Source organism: Pseudochaenichthys georgianus, chromosome 12, assembly GCF_902827115.2.
Source record: "Pseudochaenichthys georgianus chromosome 12, fPseGeo1.2, whole genome shotgun sequence".
In the NCBI taxonomy this organism is placed as follows: Eukaryota; Metazoa; Chordata; class Actinopteri; order Perciformes; family Channichthyidae; genus Pseudochaenichthys; species Pseudochaenichthys georgianus.
The window spans coordinates 24,147,316-24,174,595 of NC_047514.1; the positions used below are offsets into that span (position 1 = coordinate 24,147,316).

A 27,280-nucleotide genomic window follows, 5' to 3' on the forward strand; every position below is an offset into this window, starting at 1 on the left:
TTAAAGTAGCGACAGTAAAAGTAGTCATTGTGCAGATTGGTCCATTTCAGAATAATATATATGATATGTTTTATAATGATTGATCATGAAAGTGTTCTCAAAGCTGGTAAAGGTGCAGCTAGTTTGAAGTACTTTGTATTCTGCAGGGTAGCTGGTGGATTTACTCCAGGTGGAACTAAAGTCTGATTCAACACTTGGTTAGATTTCACATCATTCATCCAGATCTGTGAAGTAACTAAAGGGATTAATACATGCAGTGGAGTACAAGTACACCATGTACCTCTGAACTGTAGTGGATTAGAAGTACAACGTAGCAAAAGAAACATTGAAATACTTAAATAAAGTACAAGTATCTCAAAATTGTACCCAAGTAGTACTTGAGTTTATGAACTTAGTTACTTTACACCAGTGGCTATAAAGATAGAAAGACTCAGCCTTGCACAGAGGCATGAAAATACATTTTCAAAATGCTCAACAGTGCTGCCAAAATGTTAAACTCACTGCTACACAATTAAAATAAATGCTTTTATATATATTTATATTAGATGTGACACTTTGGCGTTTATGTTCTTAGTAACACTGCTGCTTTAGTTGTTCTGACTGCTAAAATCATCTGTTATTCCTAATTTTAAAGCCGATATTCCGTGTTTCCCTTTTTTTAAGAAAAGTATCGAAAAAGAATCGGAATCGCAATTCTTGACTTGGTATCGGTATCGAAACCAAAATGTTGGTATCGTGACAACACTATTACCAAGTGGCTGAAGAGGACTACGGAAGTTGAGGAGGTCGTTGTACGTCATTACGCCGAACACGTAAAACACTCCCGCTAAGTTTGTTTGCCCTGTTCTGCTTGAAAGCAAGTACCTGCGTCCTGCAAAGTGTTCAAACAAACGCTTCAACTCGTACAATTTTGAATCTGTATTTCTGAACATGGATGTGAAGTTGGCGTGACGTTGAAGCCTGATGTAGTTCATTTATAGCATAACGTTAGCATGTTTGCTTCTGGCGACTAGATTTACGATTAGAAAATTATAGAAGTAGACATGTGGATATAATCCGGCTTAAAACGTGCATTTATCAAACCGGCTTGCTTTCCACAGACCTTATTTCCAGCTATTTTGCAAAATCCTATGGAGAAATCCCATTGCCTTTTTGTCGAGGGAATCCATGCGCAGCTTACTTCCGGGTAAATACGTCATCCCTGCACCACTCTATTACGTTCTACAACTGAACCATACTCTTAATTACATTGCATGGAAAACATTACACTTTTACACATGGATAAGGTTGTTAGTTAAAACAAAACCTCCACTACACTTGTATGGTTTGTCTAAAATGAAGTACCGTACTTTCCGGACTATAAAGCGCACCTGCATATAAGCCGCAGCAGCTAAATTGTCCGTCTGTCTTGCTCTCGTTCCGTCTCTCGGTTCCACTTTTACTTTGGCACGCTACCTGTCTCACTCTTTTCCGGCCTCCAGCTTTTCCTGCTGGAGCCCGCCGCTTAAAGGTGGCGGGCGCGGACCGGTCATAGAGCCCATAGCGTTAAAGGTGGTTAATTTTACCTGTAAAATCCATAGATTTAGGAGGTTCCCTAGTGGCCGTTAGCTGTACAAAAAAAATGGGGTAAAAAGTCGCGGCTTATAGTCCGAAAAGTACGGTATGTTGTTATGATAGTCAAGTTACAGACATACATTTGAATTAGTTTAAGTTCCTTTTTTTTTTAAACAGGACAATAACAGCGGCCTTCCTGTGTCAGCATGATTGATCCATCCTGCCAAACTTCAATATGTATGTTACATTAAAAAAAAAAAAAAATTTGAAAATGTAGTTTTGTTGTATGGGAACTGAATTTAAAGGAAACACGGCATATACTGTTATGAAGGTGAATATCTGACATTTTAGAGCTGGCATTAGAGCAGTATTAAATGTATAAGAGAAATACTGTTTTGGCACTCTTTAAACTTAATCTTTCAACAGAAATAATCCATGCACAAAAGAAAGAAAGATAAATATGTGTGTGGATAAAGCTTACACATAATATCTTTATTTTGAGTAGGAACACACAGACTTGCGCAATAAAAGAGGTCATAAATGGCACTGGCAGTCCATGTGGCGCTCTGTGACTCCTATAGAGCCACTGAATTATCAATTTCCCTTCACTCACAGGCCTCTGTGCCACTTTACTGCTCAACCTCCCTTTCAAGCATCTTTTTATATGTTGTGTGTAGCCTGCCAGGGTTTTTATATTGACATGAACTTATAAAAGCCTATATATTGCAAACCTCTGCTTGTGTGCATCTGACATACTGTTGTAAGAATTGCATTGCTCCTTATCCAAGCTTATTAACATGAGAAGAAGTATAAAAACATGTTATCATCATTACATGTAACTGATAGGAATGAACAGTAGTACAGTCAGAGTAGCTCCGTGAAATGTAAACTAGATTTACAGAGGGTTTTTGTTTTCATCATTTCATTTCATGGAGATAATTTTGTTCCATTGTGGGATTTTTTGCGGACAAAGATGAAGGAATCGCCTGATCGTCGGTCAGGCTGCATTACACACAGCCTCCAGTTACATCTACCACTGAACTTCACACAAACTAAATCACTCTGGAAGCAATGTTGCAACAATTCCGTACGTTTAATAATGTGCGCTTCTATATGAGTAAGTGTGTTTAGAAACCTTGTGATGGAGCACTTCAGCAGTGATGAAGCTCAATGGTTGGTGTGCTGCACAATGGACCAGACTCTGCCTCATTAAGGTCAGACTGTTGTGCTGTGTCTGAATTAGGCCCGGCCATTGTGACCCAGTGAGGAAATGAAAAGTTGGACAGAAAAACAGGCAGCGAGAAACTCCACTAAAAACCCTTTTCTCAGATGTCTCTCATATCTACTCGATATTGCGTATTTGTGTGTGCATTGATATGAACATCACACGTTTCTAAAGTAGATCTGCTCACATACGACGAACATGTAATCATGGTTACTGTAATCTATCATTCCTTTTGATACTCGTTATCATGCTCTGTGAATTAAATACTTCTGCTGCACTACTTTCTCATTTAACTGAATTAAACTCTGTGAAAACTGAGAAGAGAGAGACTGGTATATGTGGCAGCAAAGCTCTGACCTAGTTAGAAGCAAACATTTAGGAACCAAGATGCTGTTTACCTCTGTCTGCTCATAGCTTGTCCTGCAAGCACACGGAGGAGCTAACGTCAGAGGTGTTGCATTTCACAGGTTATCTCCCCTCAGGACATATCATGCACATTTCAGCTCTGTATCAGTATGTAGTGTCTCTACTGGGACATGTCTCCATGCTTTAATGCTCAAAAAGCTCTTTATTTTTCTCGTACTGCCTGTGCTGCAGCACCTCTTTTCACCCTCTGTCTGAAACCAGAGCCCAGTCTGCTCTGATTGGTTAGCTGGCCGGATCTGTTTTGATTGGTCAACAGCTCAGAGATGTCCTGCCCCTCAACTTATTAACTAACTGTTGGAGCGCTAGCCAATAGAAACGCGAGTGTTACTTCAGGTGCATCTCACTTCGGTTAAATGGATTCCTTGCGTCGTTTCCATGCGACTAGTCCCTCCCACCAAGGAAGCATGGAGGGATGCAAGGAAACCACGAGAAGCAGGGAAATTAGTTTTAAGAGCAATGTGACGTCCTTTCCTCCGGAGCGTCACGTGGAGCGACGTCCGTTTGTGATGACGCCGCACAGCTGATCGTCTGACAGCAGCCAGATCGGTGCGTGCGCTGCATCGTCCAATCAGTGAGCGATACACAGTAAGGGGGCGGGGCGAGTTTCCGAGGATTTCACCGGAAGATGATCTCGTCGTTCCTCGATTACCGCTCCTCCGTTATTGCTCCTCCGTTATCGCTCCTCGATCCTCCGGCAAAGATAAGGCCACCGGGACGCGACTCAAGATGGCGCAGACAAATCAACTTCCGGTGAGACCGAGCCCGAGGAGCGAGGAAATGAAAAATAACCGAAGCGAGACGCACCCATAGTGATTTCACTATGTTACGGAAGTTAACAAAGGGCTCCAATGAGCAGAGGTGGGCGGGGGAGGGGAGACATTTCCTCTGGAGGGAACACAAGGATTTTAGCCTCTGCAGATCACTTACATGTACACAAACCTGGACCACGCTACTGGAAAGGGAAAAGCCCATGCAGCATAATAGAGCCTCTTTGACATTGGCCTGATGTTCATTTTAAAATAGCATGGCTGCACCAAACTGAACAGTCTATTTGACTTATTGTTGGAGTCTACATTCCCCCCGTTGCATCCTTTACTCATGGCCGTCATTGTGCTGCATCACATGCTCACTATATGGAGAATGGTTACTATAGGGACAGTCAGTGAGGTGAAGGAGAGATGAGACGGCACTCGACAGTATGCCTTTAAAAAGCTGTGAGTATTCTCTGAGTGCTGTCATTGTTAGCTGGGTTATGTCTGGGTCAGACGTTCAGCAAATAGCCCCCTGCTCCCAGAATGCACTCTCGTCCTCAAACACAGTGGGTTCCAGACACATCCACTGACCAGCATGTCATTGTTATTGTCACCGAATGACAAGTGTGTTGATATTCATCATTTCACCGCAGAGGGAGGCTGCATTATGCTTTCTTTCAAATGTCTAATAATCAGTAGGCTTTGACATTTGCATATTAAGCCTACAATGTTCATATATAATAGAGGTCAGCAATTTTCATCTAGACTACAACACATGTAGCGAACAACGCCGAGACAAAATAATACATGAAATACTTGAAGTTTTTTTATTGCATTCTCTGCTGGTTTTGAGCTAGCTCCGTTCTGGGAACAAAATCAATATTGAAGTGGGAAATAAGCTCACCAAAGAACGATGTGTTTTGCAGTCAGTGTGAGGTTAACCATCCCCATCATTTCAGAGCAGTTGCACCAGATTGCACCTGACATTGCTTTCTCTGTAAGAACAAGTCCTTAATCTATAATCCACACCAAGCCACGCTGAGATTGAATTACAATCAGCTTGTTGGTAAGTGCAAAAGCTGCTACACTTAAGTGGGATGTTTTCCTGCAGGAGGAGGCAGGGGGCCGGCCTCAAGCTGCTCAGCTACTTTCCATGATCTGGTCTTTTTTAAACTGACCTTGTGTTTCTGATGGGTGTACAGTGAGATCTCAGTATGTGTAACCTCTTCCACATCCTATCGTATGGTCATTCGGTGTACACATGCACGTGTGTGTCTGTGTCCTGGAGAAAAGAGGCTAAGGGTGATGTCATGTTTGGTGACATCATTGCAGACGTGCAGGGATTGCAGATTAGAGGCCACTCTCCTCACAGCTGCCTCACTGGTGTGTCCTGCCCCAGCTCCTAATCCCTCGTGCCGGCTCTGTTGGTGTGTAAGCTCTAGCAAAAGCCTCAAACTCACCCCCTATCTACTCTGCCAGTCTACCAATCCTGGCTCAAATTGAGCATGGTAACCCCCCCCCCCCCACCCCCACATTCCAGTCTCCCTACTACCCACCCTTTGGCCGGCCCCAGTAGCCAAGTCACTTAGCCAAAGCTCCAGCCTCACATGTTCACTGTGTCTCTCTCTCTGAGCCCCAGACTGAGCCCTCGTCTCCAGACTCAGAATTTACTTTATTTGTCCCGCTACGGGGAAATGTACATTATTACAACAGCAGAAGTATAGTGCAGATTAAGTAAAGAGAATACAATACATGTTAAAAAATAACTAGGTTTGCACACGTGTTGCATCATAAAAACACAAGTAAAAAAAAAAAAAAAAAATGTGTTTGTCTACCCTCCCTCCCAAATGTAAAGCGTCTTTGGGTTCAAGAAAAGCGCTATAGAAATAAAATATATTATTATTATTATTATTAGATAAGTACAGCAGGATAACAAAAGAAGAAGCAGTAGATATGCTAAAAAGAGTGACCATATAACATAAGCTTTATAGCTGCCAATAAAGCATGGTTGCACGAGGGTACATTACACATGCGTATACATTGCTCAAAGTTGTATATTTAAAGGGAATGTTCTTGCACATCAGGGGTCAAGCTGAACCTGGTCCATGCTCAAGGCAGGTTGTATGTATATGCACCCCCCCCCCCCACCCCTTAGTCCGGCGAGAGCAAGGCGACAGCAGCGTGGAGGCTGACAGGGAAGCAGCACACCTCTTACAGAGTTGACAGGACAAAGAGCACACACACACACTCCCACTGGAGCCACACAAGGGGGGCAGGGCCAAGCTAGGCTGCGCCACACACACACACACACACACACGCGCGCGCGCGCACACACACACACACACGCACACATGCACCACCCCCCTCTCCTGCACACTCTATGCAGGCTCCTCCCTGCGCAAGGAGACAGAAATGGGAGGGGCAGCCATTCACTGACAGGGAACGAGAGTGGGTTTGGCTGGGGTTAGTGAGAGGGGGGAGAGACAGCAGGAGGGAGAAAAGGGCACCGGTCTTCATCATCCCGCCTCGGAGTGAGAATATATCAGAATAAAGGGAAGGAGAGAGTGTGTGTCCCATTTCAGAGGCAACACAGGAAGTAGGGCACGCTCTGTACAGGGTGGGATAAGGAAAGGAGGAGAGTGAGAGCAGTGGAGCGCTCGTTCTCCACCCCTTGTCTTAAAGCAGCAGCGGGAGGAAAAGGAGAAGGAGTCAGGGAGAGCAAGGAGGAAGAGAAGCACACGTAAGGAAGCGAAAGGGGCGAGCAGCAGCAGCAGCAGAGGAGGAGGGGGAATGGAGCTTTGAAATCGCCTCATCCATCCCTGCCTCTCTGCTTATCGGTCCGCCTCGGTGTCTCTCCCCGACTGCCTTTGATTGTTCTGTGGAATTCTGACAATGCCTGGTGAGTGTTACTCCGCTTTTCACATGTCACTCCCGCCCTTTTGTGTGTCCGCTTGCCTCGGTTCATGCAGCGGCTGATTGCCTACGACCTGAGGATGCTTCACGGAGAGTGTTACGCTGCCCAGCTGTGTCCCTGCTCCTCTCTGGCTGCTATAGCCTGCGTACATTCAGGTTACTCTGCCATGTGTCATGCGACTGCCTTCACCTCCCAAAGGACTTCCGTTCAGAGCGCTGCATCCACGGTGTGATATAACACCGGAGATGATAGTGCAGAGAGGGCGCTTTGATAGTGGCTGTTTTCTAAATGTAGCGACATCACACAACACCCGGCCTGTGTTACGGAGGGGCAGCCAGCGAACACCAATCAGATGACTGGCCCACGCTGTGAGGTCAGCCGGCTCGTTCTGGCTGCCATTCGGAGTGCGGGTCATATGTTGGAGGCAATTAGCAGTTTACAGAAAGAGCTGCATGTCCTGGAGGTGCAGGGTGTCTCGGAGAGCAACAGCTCATTTCATTGTATATACATTTCCCTCGGAAGAGAGGATGAGATGAGAGGCTACTCTCTGAGGTTACTCAGCATATCACCCAGGCCTTGGGGAGTTCATATCCCGGCATTAGATTCAAAGTCATCCTAAAAGACAGAATGAAGTCAGGCAGTACATATCATCGTGTGAGCGGCTCAAGTAGTATTTGCATTGTACGGATGGGTTATATAAACGCGTTTCCTGACAGTCCACTGTCCTGTTAATACACAGTTACATAATACATACTGTATACAACCGACTGTACAAGCGAGTATAATGAAGTTATCCCAGTTAGTTGTATGTGTTGGACCGAACATACTGTTGATCCTCCCTGCCACATTATAGTTTACTTAAACAGGCAGAAAGCCATCTTGGGCTGGGTAAACAGATATAGTGTGATGGCTCGGTGGCTCTTGTACCGCAGTATGCAGATATGTTTGAGTGTGAGGGCTCAGCTGGTGGTCCTCTTGCTCGTAGCCTGCTGTCGAGCCCTCCAGAAGAAAACGGGGCTCGACTTCATCATATTCTGCTACAAGCATGTGTGTCCGTCTCCATTTGTATGCAGTAACAGTGTGATGTGTGTGTGTTCCTCCAGCCTGGGGGACTGGATCTGCTTGCATGCATGAGCACATGTTTCTGCACAGATTGCACACATGTGCACACACACTGCATGCACATGTGGAGTGTCTGTGTCTCCATGTTCCCATCCTATTTCAGAAGCTTGCTAACCAGAAGGCTAGACAAGGGATGGCTGAGCGAGAAATAGAGCTGTTAGTCATTTTCACAGCCCGAAAACATGCAGTTGGACAAAGAGGGGGGTGATTCCAGCCAATGGGAGACGGGGAGAGAAAAGGGATGCAGATCAGAAGACTGGAATACAGGCGAGGCATAATAGGGATGACAGTGTGCTATTGTTAACGTTCCATATTGTGTGTGCTAGTTTTATTTTGGGGTACTTAAACCTCTTATGCAATGTCCGCTCACCTTCCGGGAGGCGGCTCTTAATTCCTGCTTTTGGACGGAATGTAGAAATTGAGCAAAGTGAATAATTGAACACTTGATATATTATAAATAATGTTATTGATATGAAGATACACATGGACGCAGAGCTGTGCAGTATCTTTCCTTCCCGTCTCTTTGCGTCTCTCAGCGTTCTGTCTGAGTGTTCTTACTCTGTCACGGAGCATCTCTGATGTCCATCGATTTACTCGGAGCCGGTGAAGTGGAGCAGAGGATTTGATCAGACACATGTACGAGGGGGGGGGGGGGGTGGTGAGTGGGTCAGCGCCGCACCCATGGGTCACTCCACTACTGGGGGGGGTCAATAAGTCTGAACCATTGGCAGTGAGCAGAGAGACGGGGGGGGGGGTCAGCCACAGATTAACACTCAATCAACAAGACTCAATCATGACCAGACTGACATGGACATACAGGCTGTGTGTTGTTGTTGTTGTTGTTGTGAATAGTTATCTCATTTGTATTGCAGTGTCCAGAAAACCTTTCAATAGTGTAGAATCTCCTTCAAACAGTCACAAAGACAGTAATAGTTACATAACAGTAGTATCCGTTTTGACTTCCCTCAGAAGTGCCTCTACTTCCTGTTGTATCCATTATTCAGGAGGAGGAGGTTGGAACTGGGAGACCCTGATCTAATGCATTTTAAATGTTTGATTTAAATGATTCAGGACACAAAACATTAGGGGGGCTTTGGACAGACACAATAGCACTTAGGCTTGTAATATTCAAAGCAATCAATCGGTTAAGGGGAGAGAATTAAAGGCCTTACATCAAAGTATCTTAAATTCTAAAGGCTGGTATACAATTAGTGTAATGCATTGAATGGTACGATGCGTGTCTGCAAATAGCACGTTAGCATATCGACTTCAATCTCTTGCCATTGTGGATGAAGGGTGCTTGAAGTGTGCAGACTTTCTGTAACAGTATTCTGGATCTGCCCTGCCCGGGAGAGGATGCGAGGGGAGCATGCTCGTGACGGGGCAGTGTTGTGCGTTGTCAATAATTGAATCACTTATTGGCTCTCGTCTGCCCTGGAGGATGTAGTGAGGCGCCGACATGAGAGGCTTCAGTCCTACAGGTCTGTGTGTCCTTCCACGCTGATACACTTTCTCCTTCACACTTAATAAGCCCACAGGACAGCTGACGTCACTGCCCGTGTTTATCCATCCCTCCTCGGTAAGCTGCTTTACGAAGATGAAATGAAATGGAGGGCTGGCTATAGAGCGATGGATGAGAGGGTTGACGGAGGGAGGGAGGGAGGGATCCCCAAAGCCTCTATTCCTTACCATTCTTTTACCTTCTCTTTCTGCGCCGACTTCCAGACATAGAGAGGCTGTCTTTAGCATAAGTCGCATTCTGACTGGCACTGGCCGATTCGGCTCATAAGAAATATCTCAATACCTTCCAAGTGAAATCGAGGCTGAGCACCTTGCTGTTGATGCTGCTTACAGAGGTCAGAGCACACTGCACTTCAACACTTCTTGCTGCATTGTGGGTATTTACAATGTCTCTATTTAATAATCCGATCCCTCCTCTCTTCAATGTATTTAGTTTGTAATTGTTATGTGTTATTGCCTATGTGAAGCACTTTGCCTGTGTGTCTGAAATGTGCTTTAGAAGTACACTAACCTGAACCTCAACTTTAAAAGCCTCCGATTATACTTTATGGCATATATTCTAGTTCTCCGATATATAAAAAACATGTCTCTGAAGTGTTTTGCTCAACATGCCTCATACCCCTCTATTGCAGCGCTGCATAATAGGAGACCTTTAAAGGCTGTCTCACAAAACACTAAATATCTCTTGGTCATTTAATATTTGTATCATTACCAGCGTGATTATTCTAGGAAACTAATGTGAGAACTCAAGGGTTTAATTTTCAAATCTATACTTTTATTTAGATTTGCCTCCTGTCAGTGCGAGTTCAACTTGTCCTTCTCTTTGTCTCGGCGCTCTCTTCACCTCCTCCTCCTCCTCCTCCTCCTGCCCTTGACACCTACTTGTCCGACGCGTCTCGCCCTCCCTGCATCGGCCGCCCACTCTGCGACTCAGACTTGTGGAAGCTTGCCTGGAATGGCCTGTATCTCCCGATGGTGTGTCTGTGCTCCCGCCCTGCCTCTCTCTACCTGCTCTAGTAAACCGGTTAGGGTTAGCCGGGAGTCATGTCTGAGGTGAGGCCTTCAGGGACTGCCGTACAGACGGACCGTTATCCCATCTCTCCCTCCTCCTCCTCCTCTCCTGACCTCGTCCTGCTGCTGTCTGCTGCTGTGCACTTCGCTCGTGACCTCGCACATATCCCGCCCACACACTCCTTGGCACGATTTGACACAGATTTTCTCACAACATCACTACAAACACATTTTCTGTCTGCGTGCATGCGCAGAAACCTTGTCTGCACTCACTATTGCACATACACATCCATGTTACTCAGCACAGGAGGCAACTGCTTTTTCCGAGGAGAAATGAAGATGTAGAGATAGTCTACTGCATTCCTCTCCTGCTGCAAACAAACCGCCTGAGCCCATCCCGTGTTATACTTAGTGGCAGTCACAGTCCAAACGACCGTATGATGTTATCATGACCCAGTCCGGAGGAATGAGGAAATTCCCCCGAGTGTTTAGTCGCCCGGCTTCGCCTTGGCTTTGTAGTTGACCTTTACCCAGCCATTCTCCAGAACAGCACGGCATGCAGGTCTGTTTACTCGTGATAAGAGCAAGCCACTCTAATCCAGTGCATCAGGGAGAACAAGTGCATTAAACCTCCTCCCGTTGCACCTCCCCAAACGATACTTAAATAGTTCTGGAGCTGGAGAGCCGGTCCATCTGTAATGGGGGTGCCGAGACCTTTTCACAATGAATTCCATTGTTGAGGTACGGGCTCCTTCAGAGTTTCACGTAAGTCTCTTTACATACTGTAATGACGGCCGTGTTGTTTCTGTTGGATGATTGAGCCGGAACGTTCTCTTGTCAGTCAGAAAGCATTAATGGGAAGTGCTGAAAGCGGAGCGGTTTCCATGGCATTATTTTACAGGAGATGACTCACGTGTCTGGGTTTGGAGTTCAGACATCTGTTTTGTCTGAGCTGTGACTTCGGCCTTCCGACACTGGATCGCCATGCTACTGTACAATACATCTGTCAGTGCGTGTCCTTTTTAACCTGGCTCGCTTCCTTTCTCCTTCTGTCTCTTGTTTCCTTTTTTTGTGCATTTATTTTCCCTTTTCCTCTCTCCGGCCAAGGACCCAGCTTTTTCCCACAGAGTGTAGCGCTGAAGGCTGGGCCTTTGTTTCCTGCTGCAGGGAAGGAGGAGGCGGCTCACTTCCTGGCTGCCAACTCGGGGCCTGTGTCTGTGTGAGAGAAAGCAGGGCAGACAGATCTGATGATGGCAGAATAGCTCCCAGTATCCCAGGGACTCGGCTCAGCTAGAGGAAATGTGATGATGCTTTACTTTCGGACAGTAGCACCTCAACACGTCCTCACTTGCTGTCGGCGCCTTCTCTCCTTCAGCCCTTGTTGTGCTGCGGTGTGTTGTCGTCTTTCTTTAAGAACAGACACCGTAGGAGTCAGGTCTCTTTGTATCTGGAAACAACATCATGTGAAAATATATCAGCTGCATATAAAAAGTTGAATGTTCTCAAATATATTAGAAAAGAAAAGACCCATAAAAGTACATTTAGTATAAAGTGTATGGTAATTTACCAGCATTACAGTGTCGTGCTATTTTCAAATTGTCAATGTTAAAGAAAACTTCAGCTTTAGTAATAAGTGGTATTGTGTGTGACTTCATCCCAGTACAGTACAGTGTGCTCTGCACTATAAGCAGGCTCGTCCTAAATAACAGCGCTGTCTTTTTAAATGGGATGTGGAGAGGGGTGTGTTCGCAGCAACAGACATCCTTTGGGAGCGGTGTGGTGTGGCTCAGAGGGCAGAGGCTCCAGCCACGTTCCCACAGACTCACAAATAGTCGGGGAAACACTGAGACCAGCGTTAGTGAGGAATGCGACCCAAAGTGGATTTGTGCGTTTTGGGAATCCGGCGCGGAGAGGTTCTGCTGGACCATGTTTCACATATTCAGTCGATCGTAAGTGTCCTTTTGTTTAATACTTCTTCTAAGGGTGTGCTTGTTGTTGTGGATGGTCGCAGCACAGCTGCACGCTGTGGCTGTTGGAAGCCTCTGCCTCTGCATCCACCCACGGTTCACTCAGCGCCGAGCACTGTGGCTTCCTCTAATTGTTCGCTTCACACATTCCATGACCTGCTCCAGGAATATATGAAATAGCTCTGAAGACTACTTTTACTCAGGATAGTTAAAAAAGAGAAAAGGACGTGAATAGTTGGAGAGGATAAGTGCTGAAAGGAAAACGAGGGCATGTTTGGACTTGAACATAAAAGTATTCACTGCCAGAGGCAAGTCATGGCTTTGGAGTACATAAGATCCCTATTTGGACTGTGGGCTTAGCAGTTTAGAGCCAGTTATAAAGCTACTTCACCCGTCTGCATTTGGTGCAACTAAATAAATGAAAGAAAATGAAAATGAAGTGGGAAATGTAGTGTTTGCAAAGATTATAGGCTAGCTGTTGTTTTTCCCATCAGTGCGTGAATGTTGCGTGGGAAGAAAAGTCTGTGCTCTCCTTCTTGCCTCGTGAACTTGAGTGTTTGTTCAATTCCACAGGCTTTTGAATATTCAGGTCAAGAAGTGAAAAAGAGACTTCCTCATCTCTTCTACTCCTTTGCACCTGGTGCTATCAGCTCCCGAGCACTTGGCAGTTATGCTACTGTCGAGTTCAAGACACAACACTGTCTCGCTTGAATCTCATTTATATTTCCCTCTGTCGGTGGGGAACAATGGACTGAAGATAATGTTTTAGTTTGTATGGGATGTTGGTCTGTCTTTGCCTTAGTATCGTGCTAGCCTCTACATCAGGCTATTTAGCACATGGGCACAGATGCAAACACTGTGTCCATGACCTTCACATGCCTTTAGTATTCAGTCATACCAGCTGATGTATGACTGTTTTGTCTTCAATAGCTTTTAGTAGTAATAGCAAATGGAGAATAACAGTTTTAATGACAGAATCGATACTGGTGGCTACTGAGCAAAAACATAAAGCAAATGGTAACCTCACACTGAAGGATGTATTTTGGTGTGGGCATGCTTTATCGTGTATAGTTGTGTGACATCTACAGAGAAATGGCTTTGGACGGTAGAACACTTCTCCGATTCATGTGAAGAAATGATCTGTTCTCCTCTCGAGTTAAGACGGGTTCTAATTATGAAGGCCAGTCTCTGAGCCCGCTCTGACGGCCCTCAGTCTCTAACATTGAGGATCTCTGGATGGCCCGTGGCCAGATAGTAAGTCCGTTAATTGGCCAGTGTTTTCACTTTCCCCTCGCTTATGGTGATAAGTATATTATTTTTGCCTCCGTCTTCTGCCACTGCCCCCCCTCTCTTCTCTCTGCTGTGATATTTAAGTGCGGAATAATGACTGTGCTGAGTGGCTAAAGGTAATTTGAAATACAAAATGAAACGAAAAATACCTTTGTTTTGCGAAGCGTGTTGCGTTCTATAGTTTGAAATAATGAATCAAAGGTTATCTGTTGGCAAAGTGGACTGATTTGGCTGGTTTCTAAAGCAGCCTATACTTATCACAAACAGCCATCACCCAGCACACATGGCTGCAAATCAGGTGTCCAATGAATGCAAGGCTGATTGAACACCTCGTAGTTTTAATGAATGCTGTATGACTATACATTATATATAACTTCTAATTAGTTAGTTATAACTTCTAATTTAAAGACACATTCCCGTATTCCTGGTCATTTACTCCCATTTTCAAATATTGTTCAACGTTAGTTTTGCTCCTGGGGTTTGTGACATGCATTGTGTGGCATACATCATCATTATAAATAATATATGTAGAAAAAAGCAAATATCAATAGAGTGGTGCATCGTATTGATTTGGGTTCATTTCATTTTGCGTGCTTATGAAAGAATCCATTCCTAGCCTGTGACTTCATCGGACCTCACACTCAATGTATTGATAGTGCACGTTAAACAAACAACATGCATGCGGCAGTCTGTCGATGTTCCTGTTGCTCCGGAGGATATCAACTAACATATATATGCTGACCTAGTCTGACTGAGAACAACTCAAATATGTAATTGTATTAATGGAATAATGTTAGGGATATGATGGAGAGGAAAAGATGATGGATGAATTTGCTCAGTAGATCGAAAAAAATAAATATATAGATAATGGAAAATAGCTCTAAAAATGATGTCATGAATTGTGATTTCTTTTTTTCAATGTTACATACCCTTAATCGTCCCACAGAGGGGAAATGTACATTCTGCATTAGAGCAGTGGGCTGCCGGTATGTACGGCGCCCGGGGAGCAGTGTAGGGAACCGAGCCATGCTCAGGGACACCTCGGTAGCACTTGGTCTTTCGGGGACTTGAACCGGTAACCTTTCGGTTCCCAAGCCAATCCCTATGGACATCGCCACCACCCCACGAAAAAAGCTTTTCCCTTGGTGTATTTTAGTTTTTTGTTTTTATATGTCCTTGCTTAGAAAAGACTTTATGACATGTTATTTATCATATGAGTCATTATTATGTGACAGTTTTATAAAGGCAAACCCATTTATAGAAGACATTGGTGCACTGATTAGTCATTCACAATCATACTAGTCTACTTCACATGTGGCTGTGTCTTTGGGGATTCCTTGGAAGATACCGTGTGTGTGTGTGTGTGTGTGTGTGTGTGTGTGTGTGTGTGTGTGTGTGTGTGTGTGTGTGTGTGTGTGTGTGTGTGTGTGTGTGTGTGTGTGTGTGTGTGTGTGTGTGTGTGTGTGTGTGTGTGTGTGTGTGTGTGTGTGTGTGTGTGTGTGTGTGTGTGTGTGTGTGTGTGTGTGTGTGTGTGTGTGTGTGTGTGTGTGTGTGTGTGTGTGTGTGTGTGTGTGTGGTAGTCCAGCCATATTCCATCATGATTGGATTTTTCCCAACATGTCCCACAATGGACAATGTCTGAATCAATATTCCGCTAATAACACATTGGTGAGTTCCGGAAAGCCGTTAGTCATTAGACTGACATTTGACCTTTGTCCTCTGACAATAGCTGCTACTGAAGGAGTTAGTCATTAGTCCGACCTTTGACCTTATTACGCATTATCTGTCATTGCAGTGTTTTAGCGTTCCTCTCTGGCCCCTGAGTGTAATTACTGTGAGTCGAAGACAAACACCAGCACATGCACATTCCCTCCAATGCAACAGAGACCATCGTCCACATGTGTTCGGTTCCACGAGGACAACGAATGACCAACACGTACGCATTCAATAGAGGCTCATTTGCCGTAATTATTACTACAACAGTTCGGGCACACATTGTAGCATATGTGCCGTAAGGAAAAGGAATGAACGCAAATAAATAAACGCCAGCTATGCTCCATCTTAAACTCAGACATGCTGATCAATTACTGAACCGTGATGACGCTTGCTCTGATTTAGGCAAGGCAGAACATTGACTAAAATGTACATGAAACAAAATAGAAATCTAATTACGATAGCATCAAAGCATAAACGATTACTCTGACACTCACCTTCCCTTTGAGTGCGTCTCATTCTGCGTATTGACACATTCAAGAGACATTGTAAACTAATGTGTGGAGTGTATCCATGTTGTCCATTGAGCTTAATTCATCTGGCTAACTGGGCTAAACCGACTAGCATGATACAGCTGACAGCTGATTGGTGCACTGCCAACACGTTGTGGATACAACCTGCTATCCAGGAGTAACATCTCTAAAGTGAGGTCCCATAGCAACAACGGCATAGCTAACCAAACATCCTGTACTATGTGTTTCGATACGATTACATGTCCTAGAGCTAAGTCATTTGAAGAAATCAAATGTCCCATTATTGTTGACCAAATACCTTAATATCAATATTGTGACAGTATTGTAGGGTTAGCTATTGATGCTTGCATTTAGCCAATTGAATGTAATGACTAAGCGTGTAAAGGCAAATATCATTACACTCTGGTACACTAACATAACATCACTTTAGTGTCATTGTTAAAATATAAGGGTATATCTGTTCTTATATTAGGAATTATTAGGAAATTATAAGTATTGCCTTACTCTAATGCAGGGGTGTCAAACTCAATTTCATCGCGGGCCACATTCGCATAAAGGTTGCACTCAAAGGGCCGGTTGTAACTATACAAATATATAATATATAGATATATAAAATAATCTATTATATTACATTACTGAATTGGATTATTATCGGATAGGATAATAACTTAGTAATTAACTACGTCTGAAAGCAGAAGTCAAATGATTGCAAGTCTCTTCAGTGCGCATGTCACAAAACGAGATGCATTGTGGGACATGTAGTTTATGGGCAACCTGCTTCTGTAAAGTGGCATGTAACCGTACAATAAGCGTATTATATTCTTTGCAAGCTCTTGCGGGGCCACAGAAAATGAAGTCGCGGGCCGGATTTGGCCCCCGGGCCTTGACTTTGACACCCCTGCTCTAATGTGTACAGTCATACGTACTATGATCTAATGACCATTTCCCTCATAGCTCATCTGGTAGAAGAATAAGTAGTAAGAAGGATGTACCACATGTGTCACATCCTGCAGAGCTTGGCACGAATGAATACTGTCATGAAATCACCACCAAAATGAAAGTGTTCGCAGCGAATTGGCTGACTGTCCTGCAGCTGCTAGTGTGATCTCCTCTGTCCAGTGGTTGTGTTCGCAGCCAGCTGTTCTGTTCTCTCACTCCGCACATGACCTCATATCCAAACCCCACGCAGCTCCTCAGCGCTGCGTATCGTCTCCCGCGGTGAGTGTCCTAGCAGATGTTACACTGAATTACCTCCTAGCCTAGCAGGGACTCGCTCTCACTGTAATCAAGCTGTGCGTGCGTGTGCGCGTGTGCGTGTGCGTGTGCGTGTGTGTGTGTGTGTGTGTGTGTGTGTGTGTGTGTGTGTGTGTGTGTGTGTGTGTCACAGTCTGGCTCGATGGCTGCGTTAGCTCTCCCAACAGTTCTCCCAACCACCTGATCTCACTTACCAGCCAAACTTTCCCACAATGCAGCGTGTCCGCCAGGCATCCCCATCAACAGTGTCCAGAAGAGCTGAGGTTAGAACATGCTAATGCTAACTCCTTTCCAGTATGTGTGTGTCAAGTGAGAAGCGGTGTGTGTGTGGTTCTTGTCTTGCCTTTAAAAGCTTCCTGTAAGTGGAAGGTGGTCTGCGTGCTTCTACACTTTTAGCTAACATGTGCTTCCATCTATAGCTCTAACTAGTTGTCCCTCACAAAGCGGTCACACCATAGCTTCAGTGTGTAGTCCCTGGTGATGCCCAGGGCAGTGTTCCTCTCCTCTCTTCCCAGTATCCACTCTCTCTCTCTTTTGTCTTGTGTGCATTAGACCGCTGGCACAGTTAGTCCAAAGAGCGGACGCCCTCAACCAGCACAGGTGTCGCAAAGCACTAATGCACCAGATGGACCAACGTGGACTTCACCGTGCGCGCTCATCTGTGTTGCCCGTCTGTCTAAATGCACATGTTCGTGTTTCTCTTTCGCTGCCATTGTTATGTGGCCCGATACGAGAGCCAATCAGGGCTCACAGAGGGCACGGGTGGATGAGCAGAGAGGGCTTTTTGATACAGAGAGTCTCAATGTTATGTGGGGAAATGTTCCTCCAGGGGCTAATGGCGAAGGGGATGGTGGTGGGGCTTCTCGCATTAGCTGCTGCGTCTCCAGCTCACTCCGTTCACCCACACTCTCCAGAGTTCTTTCTTTCTCTGCAGCGGACGAGGTGTGCTCTTGTTGACTGGCTCTTCTAGCCTCCCTGATTGGTGTTCTGGCTCCAAGGCCCTGTAGCCACATGTCAGCGGTTCAGCTCACACGTTCTGCCGTTCTGCACCGGCAGCATCTGACAGCATCCCCCTTGTCTCTTTTCCTTTCTCTTCTTTCGGTCTCTCGCTGTTGGCTAGACGCTTGTTTTCTTGTCTATGTTCTCCGGCTACCCATCACTGTTTTCTCCACTGCCACCTCAATACACATGCCTTTATATTTCTGAATATTATACGAATAGAGACATGAATCAGCTAATATTCATGTGGGTAAGATTTAAGATAAGAAGGACCATAATTGATCCCCGTAGGGAAAATGAAAGTTACAAGGACAAAGGACTGTCCGAGGCACTTTGACTTCCTCTTCTGGCTGATGGGCCTCATTATGTCCGTCAGGCACTGAGAAAAGACGGACCGCAAATGATTGGTTTAAATGGTCCCGTGACGGAGTGCTCTGCTGCGTGACAGACACGTAGCTGTGTCATCAAACAGCCTGTGGTCTTTTCCCCTGACTGCGCCAAGGCAGTGGGAATAATGGGCACTTTATTATGTGAATCTTCATGCATGAATAATGGCTTATCTGTCCGGTTGCCTGTCTCCGCAGTGCATGTGTTTCATAATTGAGCTTGGGCAATTACTGGGCGATTGTGTGTGCACGCAGTTCGTGTCTCGTTGTTTACTGGGGTTTGTTTTCCTGCTTTGATGTTCCAGTCAGGGCCCAGGTGCTCGCCGAGTGCTCGGTGTTACGGACTGGATACATTTGTTTGTATTATTATTCGACCCCCATTCCCAAGCCAAGCACATGTGAGAAGTCGTTTTCGAGACTCTACGGGGATACAAAATATGCTGAAAACTCTATTGCAACCTCATCTCAAGTACGTTATTACAAACCACTCTGCCACACACCATCTCATCTGGTTTAGCATCTACAGGTTGCCAAAGTCATATCCCACAGGCAACATAACTGCTTGTTTTTTATTGAATTTATCCGACAGCTGATGCCAAAATGTTCTCCTTTGCCTCGAGGCTGTATTCATGCCAGTACTTGGCCTGCATCGTAGATACAACCGTTGTTATACAAAGATAGCTGCTAAGTTTGAGGGGAAAACATGGCGTCTTATCGTGGTATTGGGACAACACAGAGCTAAGCTTGTTCCGATAGATACCTTGATGTGTCGAGATTAGGTCTTACACAACGCTTACTGCTGATCGCAATGTCATTCCACAATCTTCACAGTTCCTTTAAACCAGGGGTGTCAAACTCAAGGCCCGGGGGCCACATCCGGCCCGCGATTTCATTTTATGTGGCCCCGCAAGAGCTTGCAAAGAATGTAATACGTTTATTATACGATTAAATGCCGCTTTACAGAATCAGGTTCCCCATAAACTACATGTCCCACAATGCATCTCGTTTTGTGACATGCGCACTGAAGAGACTTGCAATTATTTGCTTTCAGACGTAGGTAATTACTAAGTCATTATCCTATCCGATAATAATCCAATTCAGAGGCAATAATGTAATATAACACATTATTTTATATATATTATATATTTATATATATTTATATAGTTACAACCGGCCCTTTGAGTGCAACCATAATGCTGATGTGGCTTTAAACCATCTGTATTTTCTTTGATCGACCTGTTCTGAATCGGACATAACTCTTTCTGGGTAGACCAGTATAATATAGGCTATGCTCAATTTGTATGACAGTATTGTGATTTATATTTGTAGTCAATCATTTGTTTTATGTATATAGTTTGTATAAAATAGCCCTTGGTGGGGAATAATAATGCTGGGTTCCAAGCCCACAAGGATGTAATGGTTATTCATAAGAGTGGCAGGTTGACACTAATGATTCACGTCATGTTCATACTTGAACCACTCGGCGTGTTTCGTAGCAACACATTGTTACGTCTCTCTACTCCATAGTGTTTCCAACTCTCTACGAAAGGCTCTTAATGTAACCGACATCAGCTCATCGTCATACCTCCGTAGAAACACAAGCTCGCTGTGAGAACAATAATGTGTCGCTCCATGCCTGGTTCTACTTGTTTATTGTTTGTTTATTTTCTTATGGTTTTGTGCACAATTCATTGTTGTAATACACATGCCTAACTAAATAATATGCAGTGCAGGAAGAGGCCCACTGGACTTATCTAAAACCTCAAGCTACTTGATGTTAACAGATCACCATGCTCTTAGTCTGAAGAACACAACACTCATATTTGGTAGAGAGCATACTAACAAGTAGCTGCTGTGCCAGTGCTGAGCCGATGGAGGGTGTGTTGATTATTGTAAGCACTGGACCACAAAGAGCGCTCAGCAAGACGAATACTTATCAGGATGCTTAACGCTAGCTTTAACTGGAGTTAAGGACCATGACTTTGGTCATCAGGGTCACTTTGCAACGTGCTTACTACAGTAGCGTGAGTGGAAGCACATGAGAACAAGGGTATTCTTTTCCATGTGAAGACTAACTACTTCCCATAATGTGCTGTTGCTGTACATGTCGTGAAACAATGCATACTCTAGCAGGAAGAAGCATTTCAAAGTGCTGTAATGTGAAGTGCTTTAATGCAGCCTACCTTGAGATATCAGTATACATATAGTCCCGTGTGGTACAGCGAGTGAGCCAGAAAGCCAGTGTGTTCCACGTCTAAGTGCTCTGACGCCTATATGGCCCGTGATTTCAGACTATATCAGATCCCAGACCAGCTATCAGATGAACTCTTGCTGCAGCATGCAGAGACAAAGCGCTGGGTGCAGCTCAGTCACACTCAGAAGCCATTAGGCTCTGCCGCCGTGTGCTCACTCCTAACTGAGTTTCCATTGAACCCTAGCCGGGCTCAGCGCAGCTCGATGTCAGGCGGTTACCGTAACAGGTATCGCGGCAACACTAACGGATGCACCTGAGGAGAGAAACAAGACATACAAACTAGGATCAATGGCAGACAACTGTAACATTTGTACAGAAAAGTTTCTACACTCGGCTGAAAGTTGGCGTATCGAAAAAGAACAGGCTCTTCAGAAAGAGACTTTTTGATATTGTGGTGCCTGCGTCTGCTTCCTCTGCTCTCAGCTTCCACGCTGCGCTGCTACTCGCTGCTCATCGTAACCACCTTCTAGACAGTGTACTTTGATTTATATTACCTTCCTCTCTATCACTATATCACCGAATACAAACACACCAGGGTGCACGCAGATAAAAAGGGACAAATGAATCCATTTAGGTGGAAACAGTCATTACATGAAGTGCAGCGCTGCTTGTGCTTCATGAATGATGCAACTCCCATGCCCTGATTCACATATTTGAATTCCCTTAACTTGGACAAAAATGTTAAAGCCATCTTTTATGTAGATGTCCAATAAGGGTTGGTGGTATATGTAGTCCATTGAAGCATTCAACTTGGTAGTCAATGTAGCACGCACTGGGATGTACTGTGTAGCTCCATGACCTCATTCACCATCAACCCTGATTGGACCGAACCTGAAAGGTTGCAAACGACCTCTTTAATAGTAACCCGTGTCGTGTTGTACGTACACACTCTCAAACGAGCAGTCCGTCCTGTAATGCTAACCGCTAAAGCCGAATAGTCTCTCTGCAACATCTCCAGTCACTCTGACAAGCCCTCGATGTTGTTCTTCATGCCTTGACCTCTTCAATAATGCATGTTACTACAGGGCTTTATATATTACCGTGTTTGTGTGTAGGAGTCACTGGAAGTGTGTAAGCCATCTGAAGTATATAGAACACCTTGAAAGGAGCCTTGAAGAAAAGGATGGATACCAAGGAAGGAAGATAAACAGAACGGTGAAAGAAGAAGACGTGTACCGTAGAGTCTGGAACCACCGCCTCAGGGAAACACTGGATGGGAGAAGGACACGAGTAGAGATGGAGGCAGAGCAATGGAGGATTATCAAGGACAAAGAAGGACGTGTGCCACAAATATATAGGATGTTGGGGGAAGGGAACCAATAGAGTAGACGCCCAGCTGTTATCACAGAGGCTGACATCAACAGTGTGTCAACCTGTGTGATAAAGAAGTTATGAGCAGATTTCACACCACGGACAGTCCTTCGTTGACTTACTTCAAAGTGTACCACAATAGGCTGTAAATTACAAAGCAACTTGATACAGTGCCATAAAGTGGACGAGGGGCATTATTATTCATCGATGCATACTTTCACCACCTCCCACCATTTCTACTGACACTGATGTGCTAATACGATATGCTGAGAGAAAAACACAATGGCAGATTAAAATATGCGTCGCTTGAAGATGATTGGCTCACAACATGCAGAATACTGCTTTTGGCGAGGTACGCTGGATGCATAATCAAGTGCACAGGGAATATACTTGCTGTGAGTTTAGTGTGTATGCTACAAGTGAATACAACATGTTTGACAGTCTTTGTAAAGTGGCTTTCTCCTCCTCAGTCTGCGAGTCAGAAGTATTCTCCTGCAGGTTTCTGGACTCCTGCCACAAGTGTCCTTCCTTCTGTCTCTTAACAACACATCCCAGTAGAAACCCCTGTGTCCCCTCCTCTGCTCTTACTCTACTCGCTCTCAATTCTGCCCGGTACCCAGCCGGCCAATCACAGAGCAGAGATAGCTGCAAACACACTTCCTCTGCAGCTGCTTTGCTTTGGGAAGAGGCTAGGAAGTCCTCCAGCTAGATTCTCAAATGAAAGCCTTGAGGCGTGTACACGTGTTGTTTATATTTGAAGTGATGACATGCGCCTCTGTGTGTGTGAGGGAGAGATTAAAGGGAGAGGGAGGGTAGATTATTATCCACTTCACATCGGACAGTGGATTGGACAACAAAGCCGGCCGACTGTACAAAGGGCTGTGGCGGTCGCTAATCTGTCATTAAGGCCGCTGCATTTTCCCTGAGTTGCTCTTTTTTATAGTCCACACAAGAGATGTACGCACACACACACACACACACACACACACACACACACAGGCATACATGGGATTAGTGTGTAAGCCGGCAATAGAGGGCACTATTCAAAGAATGTTTTCTCTCATTACACGAGATGACCCCCCGTCGTCGCCTTGTCCCGATTGTGTCGGGGTCTGATGTGTGTGTGGCCTGGCTGCCCCTGCTAGCTTGTTTAGCTTGTTATGCTAAGTGAGGCTCACTGGAACATGGGTTGCTGTTAAACTAAACCCCAAGACCTAGGTGTGGCAACGGTCATATTTAAGACACGCCTTTACTTTGGAATCCCCATGACACTGACCTTTCTAAGCATTTAACTCAATGCCTAAGTTGATTTGGATAAAAGCGTCAGCCGACTGAAATGCAATGTCTTATTGTTTACAAAGAACCAATATAATATTATTTCTTGACAATGTGTGCGGTTTTAAAAAGCAAGTGCTGCTGATCTTGTTTCCGTGAACAACATTAACTTAACCTCGTGACATATACTTTACTTCCACATTAATTATCTTCTCCAGATGTTGGGCCGAACTCAATTGTCGGGATCATACACAGTCATGGGCACATATTCCCTGCAAGGACACATGTGCTCTTCCCTGGTGACGGCACTTCAGCAACGGTTAAAAACACAGAAAGTAGGGCGACAGCAAATAATGGAAAGCTCTTTACTTTTCTCCTAATCTTCTCTGGCTAGAAAAGTGCCCGAGAAAAGAGCTTCAGGGTCGTCACTGTCAGAATAGTGAACACTCCCTAAAGTGCAGTCTGAGCTGCCGTCAGCGCGCACTGGAGGACAGGTGGCAGGTTGTGACTTTGTGTAGGCGTGTGTTGTTAAATGACGCCCCACAACACAGATACAAGTCGTGTTTGGCTGCGAAGCTTTAGAACATCATTAAAGCCGCCTCAACGTGGCTAAGAAGGACAGTCTGTGATGTGAGTTGCTTCCTGTCTTAGCGTGCACGAGTGAGTAATGAGTATCCACATTAGCAAGTGGCTTTAGAAGTGGGTGCGTGAACACGTGTTGATAAAGTGTGCACGCTTGACTTTGAGGCGAGTGGAGCTCCTCCTCGTCACCCTCTCGCGCTCTCCCTTCACACTCACCATGAATGCTCGCTAATACGCACCGTGCATATGCTCCCTCTCTCGCCGTCACGTCCTCCTCTCTCTCGCGCTCCGCAGGGTGACTCAGTTCTCTCTCTCTTTTTCTCCTGTGTCTCTCTTAGATCGCATCTGATGCCCAGGCTGAAGGAGTCTCGCTCCCATGAGTCATTGCTCAGCCCCAGTAGCGCTGTGGAAGCCCTGGACATAAGCATGGAGGACGAGGTCGCCATCAAGCCTGTTCACAGCAGCATCCTCGGGCAGGACTACTGCTTTGAGGTGAGGGGGGAGTACTGTACATGTACACACAAATACTACAGAACGTCCACACCTCTGGCTCTACTTCATTATAGCGCCGACATACAGTTTTAAATCTGGTGTTGCTATTTCAGGCATCCCATTTCAAATGATCATTATTATCGCCATTGACAATTATGAGTGACATTCTCAGTACAACAAATAGGCAACTCGAAACAAATGTTGGTCAGGCTTATTCACTTTAATATTAATTGTATATATGCATTTTTTACGTATTCCTTACGTAATATATCACTTGCACTATTCTCTTGAAGTATTTTATGTCTTTTTTCATTTTATGTCGATGTATTTTGAAGTATGTCGACCAATTGGAGGACCCTGGGAATAAAGATGTTCCTTTTATTCTGAATATGACAATAGAGCCTTTAAATCCTAAATGTAACTGTAAGCAGCCAGAAAGGCATTTAAACGAACCCCCTTACATTTTTGAAATTCCAAAATACGCACTGTTGGAACAATCATTTAGAATCCAGCGAATACATTCACTTTCTATTGAGACTCCAATTTGCAGACAGCTTTTCTGCATTGAGTAGCAGAAGCAAACGCCTCGGCCACATGTTGCTGGTTGTAGTCCCTGGCTTTATGAACACTGATGAACCGTCATCATCATCATCGTCGTCGTCGTCATCATCATCATCATCATCATCATCATCATCATCATCATCATCATCATCATCATCATCATCATCATCATCATCATCATCATCATCATCATCATCATCATCATCATCATCATCGTCATCATCATCATCATCATCATCATCATCATCATCGTCATTCCCAACGAATGACCTCTAACTACTGTAGGATTCTCGTGTGCACAAACACATATATGCATGCATGCAGCTGGGGGCCTCGGGTGGGGGGAATGACTGAATACTTTGAAGCCTACACTCTCTTCCGTAGAGAGCAGGAATCTCCACTAATCTTCATGATCCTGCTCATCACGCCGCTGGTTCTTTTCTCACTCCTTTCTGTTCTCCCTGCGTCCCACCGTGGGGTTTGTAATGATCCAGTCATCATCCCGTCTCCGTCCATTCACACATTCAGTCATCCTCGACACTACCAAGCCATCCTCATTGTGTCTGTGTTGATAAGCTTCTCTGAGACAAAGTGGTGTGTAATAACTAAGTTTAGTAACACATGTTGTTCTCCATAGGTCACCACCTCCACAGGAACCAAATGTTTCTCCTGCCGGTCATCCGCAGAGAGAGACAAGTGGATGGAGAATCTGAGGAGAGCTGTGCAACCCAACAAGGTAAATAGGAAGCGGGTGGGACGATGCCGCGTGCCGCAATCACCGCTAATAAGTTCATGCCCGAGTGTCCCAATTCCACACCGCGCTTTGCAACACTGGTTATCACAAAGCCGGTGAGAGACACGGTGTTGAAATGGTGTTGTAACTCCAACAACAACGCAATGTGATCCGTGGCCTCCAGCTGTGCCCTTCCTGCACGCACACAGAGGACACGGAGGTTACATCGTGCTCTGTGCCTGAGCATTGATACCATCCATTATAGGACAGACACAGCTGTGGCACAAGCAGAGTTGCATCGCGTATCAAGCCGAGAAAATAGTCCTCCTCTCACAGCTTCATTATCTAGTAAATCGCCGTCATTTGGAAAAAATAATCCTTAATAACGTTGGAGGCCTTCTCCTCGGCTATTTTTAGCAAAGAGGTGTTTATATATCCATCGTCCTTTGCTTTGTGTTTTTAATTATTCTATGATTTTGAGGGATTAGATGCAATATGTCTGGCAAGCATACAAACTGGAGTCAGACGGCGGGATTCTTTGAGATGAGGAAGTCTCAAGAGTTGTATTTAATTGATTAAACATATTTTGCACTTCTAGGAGAGAATATTAAAGAGGCCCTGTTATGTTTTTGGGGGTTTCTCTTCGCTAACATAGTGACATCACTGCGTAACACTTGTGCTTCTATTCGCTAGCAGTCCAACACATTGTACCCGATAGGTTAAGGGGCGAGAAATCTCTAAGTGGTTGACGAATTACAACAGAGCCGGCCAGCTAACCAATCAGAGCAGACTGGGCTCTGGTTTCAGACAGAGGGTGAAAAGAGGTGCTGCAGAACATTAAAGCATGGAGACATGTCACTGCAGAGGCACTAAATACTAATATGACAGTTGTAAGGCATAATAGTGGCCCTCCAAGGTAACACACCAATGTACACACACCAATGTACACACACTTATAATATCAAGACTATTCATCCACTAATGGGTAATAAAGGTATCAAGATAAATAACTTTGGAACAACTCTAACAGCAAGTGTTGCTCCTTGTTATACATCTTAATATGTATCTACGATGATAAAGTACATATTGTTCGACAGAGATTAATCTGAGCGGGCGTTATGCGGGACCCAGACGACTCCACCTGTGTCTGGTTTGAAGCTCAGTATTTGTTTCTGGGACCTCGCCTGAGAGATTCTGTTCCTGCGCTGGTGCTCGACAGAAGGAAGAAGATGCTCATATAGTTCAAATATGGAATAGCAATGGAAATAAAAAATAGATGCAGTGACTTTCCACACCTCTTTACCAGAATGTAATCACTGTAAATGGGATTGTGTGTTCTAAATGATAAACCTGAGCAATGTAGCTCGTGTCTAATTACGGGTGATTATGATAACAGGCTATTAAC

At 44.9% G+C, this 27,280-nt stretch overlaps 1 protein-coding gene across 9 annotated transcripts in view; it reads left to right on the plus strand.

Annotated features, from left to right (window-relative positions):
• The window catches only part of LOC117455833 (disabled homolog 2-interacting protein-like), a 207,373-nt gene that overhangs the window by 136,513 nt on the left and 43,580 nt on the right, over positions 1-27,280 (plus strand). For 7 of the 9 annotated variants that reach the window (XM_034095420.2, XM_034095421.2, XM_034095428.2 and 4 more), the window contains exons 4-5: positions 24,428-24,581; positions 25,780-25,878. In XM_034095420.2, the coding sequence (XP_033951311.1) occupies positions 24,428-24,581; positions 25,780-25,878 (253 nt within the window). Of the gene's footprint in view, positions 1-6,438; positions 6,857-12,330; positions 12,475-24,427; positions 24,582-25,779; positions 25,879-27,280 lie in introns of those variants that run through there. The other 2 variants (XM_034095426.2, XM_034095425.2) reach the window with 2 other exon arrangements.